Genomic DNA, 13,130 nt, shown 5'->3' on the forward strand with positions numbered 1-13,130 from the left:
AATCCTTGTTCTCAGCAAGATGGAAATAACCAAAAGAGAACAAGAGGTAATCTCTTCTGATATTTGTGAGCATATTTAATAAGCTGGAACAGAAAGCAGAACCCTTATTTAGTCAAGTGTGGCTTAATTTAAGGCAACCAGAGTTCACAAAAACAATGTAAACAAGCTTCGATATTCCTAGATATTTTTCCCTTCCTCTGGAGTCTTTTCACAAGAACAAGGCTGCATGTAATGGGAAAGACTACCCCTCGCCCAGGGGGCTAACAGACTCTACCATGGCTCCACATCGATGGCCTCTTCACTATGTGCCTTGGAAAAGTCATTTTCACTCTGGCCTTCAGTTTCCCCTTCCAAGAATGAGGTTGGGGTGATTTCAGTCCCAAAGGATCTGGCCCTGCTCCTCCTCATCCTTCACTTCCTATCCCTACCTCGCTTTGCTCCAGCCACACCAGCCTCTTTTCTGTCCTCAATTCATGTCATGCTGTTTCCAGCCCAGGAGCATTATGTTCTCTGTCCTCTCTGCCACTGTCCTCTTCTTCCAGTTTTAGTCCGTCACTTTATTCAGCTTTATATTTCTATTGGTTATATTCCTACTTGAAAGCAATGAATGTGTTTGTGTTCTTGCTTCTTATTTGTGATTCCATTAATGTTGTCCCTTAGATTTTAGCTCTACTCACTTGTCCATCCCATTTGTCCCCTGGAATATAAGCTCCGTAGAAGCAGGGTAGAGCTGTCTTCATATTATTAACCTTCATTTTCTGAATGCTTAGAATATTTAGAATAGAGTATATACTCAGTAAATAATTTCCAAATAAATGGATAATTTTCAAAAAAATTTGTTGAAAGAACTACAGATCTTTCTTCAATCACAACATATAATATTTTCTCAATTCTAATGCTTATGACATTTGGATGCATCTTATCACAGATGTATCACTTTATTGTAGTGTTCCCTTCCTCATCCCTCTCTTCACTGTAGAAATGTCTTCTAATTGATTTTCTCTTGCAATCAAGGAAATATACTCTGTAGATAAGAGCTGTGGTGTAAAATTTTAACTTTAGTGCCCAAATGAACTAGCTTGAGATCTCATCTGTGTTTGATGAGAGTTCCAGCCCTTTTCCCAGATCTCCAACTATTTTCAGGGATCATGTTTTCCTGGGCTCTATCTCTGCAGCTCACTTCCTCAAAGCCTCTTGGAGCCTGGAAGCTACGCTCCTTTTTCAACACAGGTGCTAACAACCCTGGCATTAATAAATATACTACTTCAGTCATTCCCATTTCAGCACTGCTGATAGAATTTGTTGCTTATGGTAGACTTGTACTAACTTGCACTATTTTGCTGCAGGATTGAGAGGGTGGGTAGTGGGACATTTAAAGGGAATTGCAGTGAAGCATAACATGAACAATAATTACAATCAAATATTATTATAGGGTCCTAAATCAATCTACGAATACCCTAAATAAGAAATTTCTCATTGATGTTCTCACTTTTAGTCTTTCTTCATCAGGGTCTGTCTCACTTAATACCTTTTTTCTTTCTCCATATCTGCAAATCTCAATTTTCAAATTTTTATTGCCTCTTCTATTTAAAGTAATCCTCCAGCTCTCTGTTTTCACCTCCTTTTTCCTGATCATATCCTGTAGAACTTTATATTACACAAGCAATCAGGTCATCAAAGAACGTTTTATTCATAGAACCATCTCTTTCATTTAGATGATGCCATTTTCCTGGTACGCAAAAGCACCTGCAGGCTGTTCCTACTTAAATATCGTTTGCTTTTTTTTTTATCCTTGCTACATTGATATATGCTATAAACCTATTCTACCTTTTTCATTACACAGTGGAACATCATTCTGTACCCTTGGTAGAAAACAAAAGTATAACCTTATCTCTGATCTGTTTAGTTTTCACTCCATAGACAATGGGGTTGAGTGTAGGTGGGATAACTATATAGAGGTTGGCGAACATGATGTGGAAAGTGCGGGAGACATTGTGCCCAAAGCGATGGGCAAGGATAGAGAAAAAGGCAGGTGTATAAAACATGAGGATGACACAGATATGGGAACCACAGGTACCAAGTGTCTTCTGGCGGGCATCTCGGGAGGGGAGGCGAAAAACATCACGGAGAATGAGAGTGTAAGAAACGGCAATGAGAATCACATCTGAGATGACGGTCATGATAGGAACACAAAAGCCATACCAGATGTTGATGGAGATATCAGCACAGGCGAGCCGGGCAACACCTATATGCTCACAGTACGTGTGTGGTATGATACGTGTCCTGCAGAAAGGCAGGCGTGTGAGCAAAAATACATCTGGCAGGATAATGCAAAAGCTTCGAAAGGAGATGCCCACTACAATCTTGATGATGAGTTTGGGGGTCAAGATAGTAGTGTATCTCAAGGGAGAACAAATGGCCACATAGCGATCAAATGCCATAACCATCAGGATGGCTGAATCCAGGACAAAGCTATAGTGGAGGAAGAACATTTGTGTAAGGCACCCTGGAAATGTGATTTCTCGAGCCCTAAGCCAAAAGATACTGAGTGTTTTAGGAACACCAGCTGTGGACAAGATGAGGTCAGTCATGGCCAGCATGGAGAGAAAGAAGAACATGGGTTTGTGAAGGCTACGCTCCACCGCGATGAGGTAGAGAAGGGTGCAGTTTCCCATCAGGGCTACAATGTAGATGATAAAGAAGGGAATCCCAATCCACACATGGGATTTCTCCAGGCCTGGGATCCCCACCAGAATAAAGGGTCCTGGGTCATAACTGCTCAGGTTGAAAATGACCATGGCACACCAGGATGGCACAAGTCCAGGTCCTGAAGACAGAGTGTGGTAAAGGACAGTTAGAATCATTTGAATCACTCTCACTTCCAACCACTCGTCATTATTGACTCCTAAAGATAAGGTGGCCATATAATTTGTTATCCAAAGTAGGAAATTTTGAAGAAGAAAAAAAGGTTGGTTTTATAACAATGGCAGGTAACATGCATAAACCAGGATTGTCTCAGATGCATTAGGATGTGCAGTCATTCTACATAAAGAGAATATCTTTTTCCTTCCGGCCACCTCTGCTAATTTAAAACTTTTCTCAAGCAACCTTCCAGATATGCAACAATTATTCTTTTCATTATACAGTAGACCCCTAAGACAAATTAACAAATTACAGAATATGCTTTTCCATGGGTTGATGGATTATAGTTTACATGACTATACGGATATTATGGGTCAAGATCTGCTCATTCTATCATTGTGGAATATCAATCTGTCTCAGGGCAATTACTCATTCTTTTCAAGGCTACATGGTGACTATGGCTCTTAGATCTGTGAAGTTAACACTTTAGTGCCATCTAAAAACCTAGGTCAGCTCAACAAACACTAGCTGAGCTCCTATGCTATGCTAGGTAACATGCATAACTCAATCTTAAATTTAAAAAGTTCCCTATAGCTGAGGCTCAGGAGCACTTGTTCCTCCAAAAAAAAATCATTTTCCTGAACTTTAATCATTATATAGCTGTATAATATCCTAACACTTTGGACTTAAGGACACTATTAATTATGATTAATTGAAGGATTGTTTCCTAGTGAATACATATTCTATTAGATATTCTATTAGATAGATAATAGACCTCCAGGACACAAACTCTCTTGGATACACACACACTTAAAATTTACAATCTCAAACATAGATTGTAATATAAACCATAATCTGGTTATATTCACATTCTTTCATACATTTTTCCACCATATGTTCACCCTCACAAAATCTTATGCAAATATAAACTCCTCTCTCTCTCTCACTCTTCCTCACATGCGCATGTACACAGATGTACACACCACACACACATGCACATACGCCAGGGAAAATAGTAAAAAATATTCTATGATCTTGGATTTTGGATTTTGGCGCTATCATTTGCTTTGTCAATTCCCAACACCTTTACTCGGGGGATTGCTCTTTTAAAGATTCCTCACATGTGTATGTATATTCTTCCTTCTTCAGTAATGTGTTTACATAGAAAGTTTTGTATAATCTACAGAAAACCAACCATACAGCAAAACCAGGGACTCCCAAGATCTGAACTGAGAGAGAAAGTTTGTCATGGCCATACATCTCAGGTTCCAAACATGATAAGGCCATAACTCACATTCAATCTTATCTCTACCCCCACTGTTTTTATCTCATTCTTAGGCCAAGCTCATCATACCTTTCATCTCCCTGACCAATATTTATTTTCTCCACTCTTCCGCTTTTGCCAGATGAGAGACAGGATGCTCTCTTCTTTTCTTTCTGACCTTCTCTTATCTATAAGTAAAGACACTTTTCTTCTAGCAACTCAAATCCTCCTCTACAGTGTCTCCATAATTCAAATGTTCTAGGTTCTGGGAACACAGTCCAGAGTTCAAAGGTCAGACAGTGGGTCACAGTCCAGGCCCCATCTGTTGAGCATCTGTGTTCTCCAACTTAGTCAGCTTCATCTAGGCTTTCTTAGCCATTGGAGACCTAAAACTCACAACAGAGATCTGACTGGGTTTTTCAGACTTCATGTTGAAACCCCTCTTCTGTGCCGCTCACATATTCCAACAATATATGGCATCAGCACTCTGAAACCATACACTTTGAATCACAGCTGTTCCAGGTTACCTGAGATCATCGTTTATCCATATACATGTGAGGAAGGGTCTTCTCCAGTTTTTAAATTTTCATGCACTCAAACACAGCAGACATTCAGTCATCCAAAAGTATTTACAAACACACACATGAGCACACATAAAGAAGTTAACTCTGAGGCTTGTCATTCCACAATCTGGTAAATCCATGATATGGGGCAATCTACAAGACAGTCTGGTCTTTTCAACAAGTCAATGACATTAAGAAAGAGGAAGAGGCTTAGATAAGGAAAATGCCTTTCTACATTAAAATAAATTTTTGACTGGATTCTGTTTAAACAAACCAGATATAGAAGATAGTTAATATATAATTGGGACTATTTAAATATGAACTAGGTATTAGATGATATAAAGTAATTAATATTAATTTTATTAAATGTGATTATAGTATTATCATAGACACACACACAGCAAGTGCCCACATTATCTTAATAAAATATTGGCACAGAGTATGTGCTCTGGAGCCATGAAACTAGGCTCTTTAATCCTGGTTCCATAATTTACTAGGCTGTGTGAACTTGGGCAAGCTTCCTTGAACCATATGATCCCTGGGTTCTTCATTTTTGAAAAGGGCTTAATAGCTCTAATTTTTGCAGTTATCATTAAGGCAAAAGAAGACACTCACCAAAACCACCCCTTAGTGCAGTGCCTAGCACATAATAAGCATGTAATAAGTTTTACTTCCTTTATTAGATTATATTTTATATCATCAGTACTATTACTAGCATTTAGACACAGAGTAAAGAAGAGTACAGAAATGTACAGATGCATAAAAACTACCAACAGCACTCCTGGGCACACACATATACCCACAAAATTAATTTCACTCTTTAGGTTAGCGCTGTGGGTTCTTGTCACATGTCTGACACAGAAATTGCCTGAACACCACTTACAATGGCCATTCTTAACCCACTTGTATAATCTATTCTATTGTTCATCTATTCCAATCTTTTGGGGTCCATTTGATGGAGTGTATGTACAATTTCTGGAGACCATAACATTGGCTTATAGTTGGGAGTTGCTCAGAAAGAAAGTTATAGTGTTCAGTCCATGGCACCTAGAAAATGAAGCCCAGAGCTTTTCATTCGCTCCCTCTTTCTCTCCAAATCATCCACACCACTTCAAACAGCCAGGACTCACCTAATCTCGAAATAGGGCCGAATAGAGAGAAGAAACCTTGTGCTGACCAACACACAGAAAATCTGCAAGAGGGACAGACACACCAAACAAATAAATCAGTAGAAGGGAGAGGGAAGGATTGACAGACAAATCAATTTCCTGCTCATTTATTTTTTTCTGGCTATTGCTCAACGTGGAGAAGAGGTACATAGTTAGGGCCTGAGGGACGTCATTGTCCTCTTCTCACTCTCAAGGGAAGAGAACAAAGGAGTTTATATTAACTCTGCCCTTGCCAGTGAGTTAACACTGCCTCAGGGTGCATTTTTGTTTTTTGTTTTTGCATTTGTATGTGAGCGGATGTGTCTGTGGGCCTATGGTTGCTATGTGTGTGCATCTATCACATCATCTAGGTTTCAAGCTCATACTCTCACTTACCAGATGAAAGACTTTGGGCAAGTTTTCTATAAAAAGACAATAAAATATTTCCTACCTCTCAAGGTTATGTAAGGATTGACAAGTTAAATATGACAATGCATGCAAAAATGTTTAACACAGTGATAAACTCACAGAGCACCTGTTAAAATGGTTATATGGCTTACTTCAAGATATTCTAATACTGTCTTTTAGAGTGACACCCCAGAATCCGCATTCATCAGCTCTACAGTGGACTTCTGTGCTATTTATTTTTTCCTGGAGTACCACTACATATGTGGATTTGAACATAAAAACTGGAAAGGTAGAAAGTTGGTTGGAACTGTCTGTTAGGGCAGGCATGGAACAAATCTTGCACGCTGTTTTGTTTGAAGAACTACATGAGGACTTTCCTGTTGGACACTGAATGGCTGCCTCTTTGGAACACCTCTGACTAAATATTCACTTTAACTTCAAAACCATCATGTCGCAAACTACATCCATTACTTCCTCAAACAAGCTCTTTCAGTGTTCCTAAACTCAGCAAATGTCACATCACTATACACATGAATTTTTTGTTGTTTTGTTTTTTTTACCAAATTGCATTTTCTTCCCCTTAAAAATCTCCTGAATCCATTCTCTTCTCTGTATCCATTGCCCAGCTGCCATCATCTCTTGCCTAAATTATTCTAATAGCCTTTAAAAGATCATCTTAGTTCTACTTGTCTCCTTCAGTGCATTTTACAGGCTGCAGACAGACTGATTTTTCTAAAGTGTACTTCTGATTATGTTTTTCCTCAGCTAAAATCTCATTTTGTTCTCATCTCAGAGTCTTGGCACTTGCTATTCCCCCTACTTTTATTTATCTTCATCCGGATTTCTGTGTGGTGGTTCCATTTTTTATTATTTGGAACTCAACACAATTTGAAACTTTATTATAAAAATTTTTATTGGTTAAATATATATATGTATGTATGTACGTATATAAATTGGTAAAATACATTCCTGTGGGAACACTGTTAGATCTGCCTTTGGGTACTATCAGGAGTTCTGAAGGTCTGGATCTCAATTGATACCTAAGAGGCTTTTATCTCTCTTCTCTAATGGCTAGGTCAATTTCCCTGAGTTTGGCAAATCCAGTCTCTCTGTCTACATGTCTGCAAAGATATTAAAAAATAACTCTGAATAGGAGACTCCAAATAGGCTAATTTATTTGCCTTTATCTCACTCATGAATGTATTTCCTTCTGGTTGGACCCAAAGTACAAGTAATTCCATTTTCAATGGTTATCTTTTTACATCCCACATTGCAAGACTACTGAGGGTGTCAGTCAAATGCACACCAGTGTTTTGTTTGATGTACCATAAGTTGAATTTTCTTAGGCCAATATTTTTATAAGAAGAACAGGTATGTTTAAGTCCTGTTCTTACCTTTGGTGTATTCTGTTCCCTTATGAAGACATCCTTCTTCCTTGAGTGTTAATTGTGTGGAAAAAAACTTATTTTAGGTAACTTGCATGAGTTTTGTATGAATGTGTAGTCCATACATAAGGTTGTATGAAACTTTGAGCTTAATGTTGCCATAACCTGAACTAATAAAAATAGTTTTCTGGTGAATCAGTAAATGATATTCTCTAGACTAAAATAAGAACATACTCTGGTGCCCCTGCCATCTGTACTTATAATTCACACCCTAAAAATTTGAACTACATTCCCCATCTTTCATCTCCACTTAAACAGCAACAAATAAAATATTTTTTAAAAACCAGCAAAAAAAACAACTATTATTTTACACACAAATGTTCTGGTTTTATTAGCATGATCTAGGAATGGTGCCTTAAACAGAGCTGGCCTTGCTATCTAGTATTGTCATACAAGAGTACAAATCAACAATTTCAAAATGAAAGTCTCCACAATTCAATTACCGCCATGTATAAAACAATTTGTTTAACTGGAAATCATGTGACTTTTTTAAAAAATGATTAAGTGATTAAGGTGGAAATGTCCTTGTGCCTGTTTTAATATTTTATACAAGTTAGTTTTGGCCACTACCAATGACTCGGACTCCCATTTAGCAATTTCAAACAACCTGAAATCAGAGTTATTCCACAGGGACTCTTTAGCTCACAGAAATGTATTTGATTGATTTGTTTCTAATTGGTGCTGACCCTGCCTGTCCTTCAGGCAGTTGAAGGCTTCCTTTTCCACTCAAAGAGGCTGCCCCTCCTACAGAGGGTTAAGTGTATGTGAAAGGGCTATCTAAAGTAGCTGCTGGTTCCAGTGACTCCACCCTGCCACCTCTCAAAACTATGATAAACCTCATAACAAAAACAATAAATTTATGAATACAATTTGAACTTTGTTGCCACGTTGATTAAAATTTCTATTCTTACCACTGTTCTTAGAATGTTAAACAAACTCCTTTAAATGATCTGTATTTTTCCATCTTCTGCAATCTCACCTTTTGTCATTCCCTCTACCTAAACCCACCCACCCCATCAGTGTTCAGTTCCTTTAATGAACCCAGTCTTTTTTCAGCTTTGTGTCTTAACATGCTAATCCCTCTGCCTTTCTTCTTTTTTTTTTTTCCTTTTATTTTTTAAAGTAAATACACCGGAGTTTATTCATGCCTAAGTGTTTACTTTTCTCCCCAGTTTTATTGAGGCATAATCGACAAATAAAATTGTATATATTTAAATTGATATAGGTATACATTATGACAATCAAGTAATTAATACATCCAATACATCACATAGTTACTATTTTTGGTGGTGAGTACATTTATGATCTACTCTCTTAGCAAATTTCAAGTATATAATACAGTATTATTAGCTACAGACATCGTGCTATACATTAGTAAGACCTCCAGACTTATTCATTGTATAACTAGTAGTGCCCTTTGACCAACATCTCCCCATGATCCCTACCTCCAGCCCAGCCCCTGGCAACAGCCATTCTACTCTCTGTTTCTGTAAGTTTGCCTTTCTTTCTTTTTTTTTTTTTTTCCTGATTCCACATAAAAGTAATACCACATAATATTTATCTTTCTCTGTCTGGCTTGTTTCACTTAGCCTGATGCCCTTTATCCATGTTAGCACAAATTGCAGGATTTTATTTTTTCTCATGGCTGAATAACATTGTGGTATATGTACCACAATCTGATTGCCTAAAGTCCACTCTGTACTCTGAATGTTCTAGAATCTTGACTAAACTATACTTAAGGCGATTAGCATTATATTGGCTCCTCACAGAATTTTAGCTTTTATTGAATGGAAATTTAAGGTATTTTACTGTTCTATACTGGAAGAGTCCCATAAATCTGTATATTCTATAAGAATGTGATTAATTGAATTACTTGGCACCTTTTCTCTAAGAGCTTGCTCTCTGAAGATATCTCTGTTCTTCATATCAGGAGTAAAATTACTTATCTAAGAAACTAACTGGCTTGTAATTTATAGGCACTGTTAATTATGTAAATAAATCATAGTTGACTCTCATATAGACTAGAGATAAATTTTTGACCCATGTGTAACAAAAGAATAAGAATTCATGGTAGGTGGAAAGTGTATTAGTCTGTTTCTTGTCTTATTTTTTTAATCTGTTTTTCTTTTTGCCTTTACTTTTGTTTCTACTTATACTTCATAGTATTTTTGGTTAAGGTGCTCAATATACATCTAATAATTGTAGAAACAACATACATGGTCACACAATAAAATATATACTCAAACTTGAGTCTCTGAGCCCAAAGGACACGTCTTTCTGTGTTGAAAGTTATTATGAAAATATTAATTTGGTGATATATGAATTGAGTGGTAGTATCGGATTGGGAAAGCAGTGAGAAGTAGACAGACCATGTAGACCTCTGGTGTTTTGATTCAGATGAAAGGTGATGAGTGTGTAAGCCATGTGTTAAGGGATCGCAGTGCTAACACTGGACTGGTAAATCCTAGAAGTTGTTTAGAAAGAAGCAATAGACTTTCAGGACGTATTAAATATAGGATGAAATCAGACAACTGTCATCGGCACCTTGCAAACAGAAAACATAGGTATTCCTCTACCGATTTAGTGACTGAATGACTCACTATGACCAAGTTAGACATACTGGATTTGAAAAGATCATGAATTGTATAAATAGAGATACATTTTCTGGGCATGAAACTACTTCTCTGTTTATATAAAAGAATGAAGAAGAGATTTTTGCATCACCAATACTTCTAATTAATCAAATTTTAAATGTATATCTTACTGTGTACATGCCTTTCCATCTTACTGGCCATAAGAATTTAGCTTCTTCTGTTTATTTCTTCTTAGGGAACTCTACTCACTCATGTCTCATTTGGTTTTCTCAAGATTGATTGAAAAATGAGTTTAGGTTTTCATCATTGTCCTCTATGGTCCAAAATAAAACCCTCACCCTTAATTTAACAATATCATTATTGTTTGTCATTCATTCACTTGATAAACATTGCTTATGCACATTGTACATGCAAGACCTATACTTGATGTTGTCTGGAAATGGATTAGAGTAACCAAACTAATACCTCCAACCTCACAGTCATCACAGTAGAAATTCCTTGTTCTGCTATGATGTATAAACTACTATGGTGTATAAATCTGAAAAAAATAAACGATTTTATTCCTTAGAAACATTTTTATAATGAAAAAAAGATGCTGATCATTTTATTATTTCCAATAAAAATTTGTAATCATCTTAGAGTAATCATAAGAAATTGAAATTTTTTCATTTCCAGAAATTTTTAAAAATTATTATTTCCTAGACTCGGAATTTTTTTTTTTTGCAGCAGCAGCAGCAGTAATGACTGAGTAGACTTCTGTCTAAAATTTCAAAGAAAGCAAAACCATGGTTCTAATTAATAAGGAATTTTTTCATCTATTATTTCTCTGGTGTCATTGGCTACAGGGTCAGTCTTTACCTTAGTGCATACTAGAAACTTGCCCCTGCATCCCAGACTTCAGACATATGTCACTGGGACCCCTTAGGAAAGAGCAGAAGAATGACTTTGTCCCGGATCTGCTTGGTCTTCACTCCATAGACAATAGGGTTGAGTGCGGGTGGGATGATTACATAGAGGTTAGCAAACATAATGTGAAAGGTCTGAGGAACATTATGCCCAAAGCGATGTGCAAGAATGGAGAAGAATGCTGGTATATAGAACATGAGGATGACACAGACATGGGAACCACAAGTGCCAAGGGCCTTTTTTCTGGCATCTCGGGAGGGGAGGCGAAAAACATCACGGAGGATGAGGGTGTAGGAGACAGCAATTAGGATCACATCTATAATCACTGTCATGATGGGAACACAAAACCCATACCATATATTGATGGAGATATCGTCACAGGCGAGCCGGGCAACACCTATGTGCTCACAGTATGTATGAGGGATGATATGTGTCCTGCAGAAGAGCAGACGATTTACAAGGAAAACACATGGAACAAAAACACAGAAACTTCTGAAGGAAATTCCTACAGCAATTTTGACAATGGTCCTGGGGGTCAGAATAGTGGTGTATCTCAAGGGTGAGCAGATGGCCACGTAGCGGTCAAATGCCATGGTCAGCAATATAGCTGAGTCCAGGACAAAGCTGTAGTGTAGAAAGAATAATTGGGTGAGACAACCAGGAAAACTGATTTTCTGGGGACCAAGCCAGAAGATAGTAAGGGTTTTTGGGACACATGTGGTAGACAATATGAGGTCAGTTATGGCCAACATGGAAAGGAAAAAGAACATAGGTGCATGAAGACTGCGCTCCACTGCAATCAGGTAGATAAGGATACTATTGCCCACAGTGGCCACAAGATAGATAAAGCAGAAGGGGATGCTGATCCAGACATGGTACTGCTCAAGTCCAGGGATGCCCAAAAGGGTGAAGGCATCTGTGTTGTAGCTACTCAGGTTGTAAACGGCCATTGAGGTCTGATGAGTAGCTTCTGTATCCTGAAAACAAATTGTGTATAATGAACATGAGGAAATTGCATGGTAATTCTTCCTCCACCCTCTCCTTAAGGCCAGCTCTCCTCATTCCTATCTGCCAAAAAAGAACCTCCCATTGCTATTAAGAGCAATGCTCATCTTGCTCATCTCCTTAAGAAAGATCCCTTAGACCCAACAACCCTGGTACTAATTACTCAATCATTCTAGAATCTTCTTCAAACTACATAAAATGCTATTTCCATTTAATGATTGCATTTTCCCCGGGTCAGGGTAAGTTGTTGCTGTATAGATGTCAGTACAGAGAAAAACAATCTAATCCCATTCAGATATAGAAAGAAAGTAAAAGTGGGGGCACAATTAGGAAAATAAGGAGATAATTAATAATTACAGACTTCTACTATGTGCCAGGCTCTTATAAAGTATTACCATATTTAGAACAATCATCTAAGACAAGTATTTCTATCTTCCTTATGTTTTTTTTTTTTTTTATGGAAACTAAAACTCAGAGATAATCTTTCTTAAAATCTCATTGTTAGTGACTGGCAAAGCCAAGGTCACTATATTCCACAGCTAATACTCTGATGCTGCTGTCCCACACCAGGTGACTGCCTCAGCACATTGTAAGATTCCAAGGACTGAGAAGAGGCAGAGGATGTAAAGAAGTATATAAGGAAAAATATAACACTGGAACTGTAATTTGACCAGCACACCAACCTTACCCTAGTTGCAATGATTTTCCTGATATTCCTGACACTATAGAGGCTTGGGAATTGCAGGTCAGAATGTTCTCCGGACTATGATATGTGATTCTTCATCATGGAGGATAAATATGAAAAAGAATATGAAATTCAGCCTCTAGCCCACCCTTAAGATTTAATGAGGAAATTGGTTCACATGCACTTTTCGTCAATATAGAGGTGACATATAGTGGAAGAAATATAGAATTTATATATTTTAAATTCTGAG

At 37.5% G+C, this 13,130-nt stretch overlaps 2 protein-coding genes across 2 annotated transcripts; both read right to left on the bottom strand.

The window, feature by feature from the left end:
* Nucleotides 1–1,769: 1,769 nt before the first annotated feature.
* On the bottom strand, nt 1,770–2,833 carry LOC105307578 (olfactory receptor 52H1). Its single transcript, XM_011383127.1, has one exon. It carries the CDS (start codon nt 2,796–2,798, stop codon nt 1,851–1,853), a length of 948 nt encoding a protein of 315 aa, XP_011381429.1. The 5' UTR covers nt 2,799–2,833; the 3' UTR covers nt 1,770–1,850.
* An 8,359-nt stretch (nt 2,834–11,192) lies between these two features.
* On the bottom strand, nt 11,193–12,140 carry LOC105307579 (olfactory receptor 52H1-like). Its single transcript, XM_011383129.1, has one exon. The coding sequence runs from the start codon at nt 12,138–12,140 to the stop codon at nt 11,193–11,195; it is 948 nt and encodes a 315-aa protein (XP_011381431.1).
* Nucleotides 12,141–13,130: the final 990 nt, after the last annotated feature.

Source organism: Pteropus vampyrus, unplaced genomic scaffold, assembly GCF_000151845.1.
Source record: "Pteropus vampyrus isolate Shadow unplaced genomic scaffold, Pvam_2.0 Scaffold504, whole genome shotgun sequence".
Classification (NCBI taxonomy): Eukaryota; Metazoa; Chordata; class Mammalia; order Chiroptera; family Pteropodidae; genus Pteropus; species Pteropus vampyrus.

Excerpts from the sequence above, each read along its gene's own strand:
- LOC105307578 (XM_011383127.1), bottom strand. The coding sequence starts at position 2,798 with ATGGTCATTTTCAACCTGAGCAGTTATGACCCAGGACCCTTTATTCTG.
- LOC105307579 (XM_011383129.1), bottom strand. The coding sequence starts at position 12,140 with ATGGCCGTTTACAACCTGAGTAGCTACAACACAGATGCCTTCACCCTT.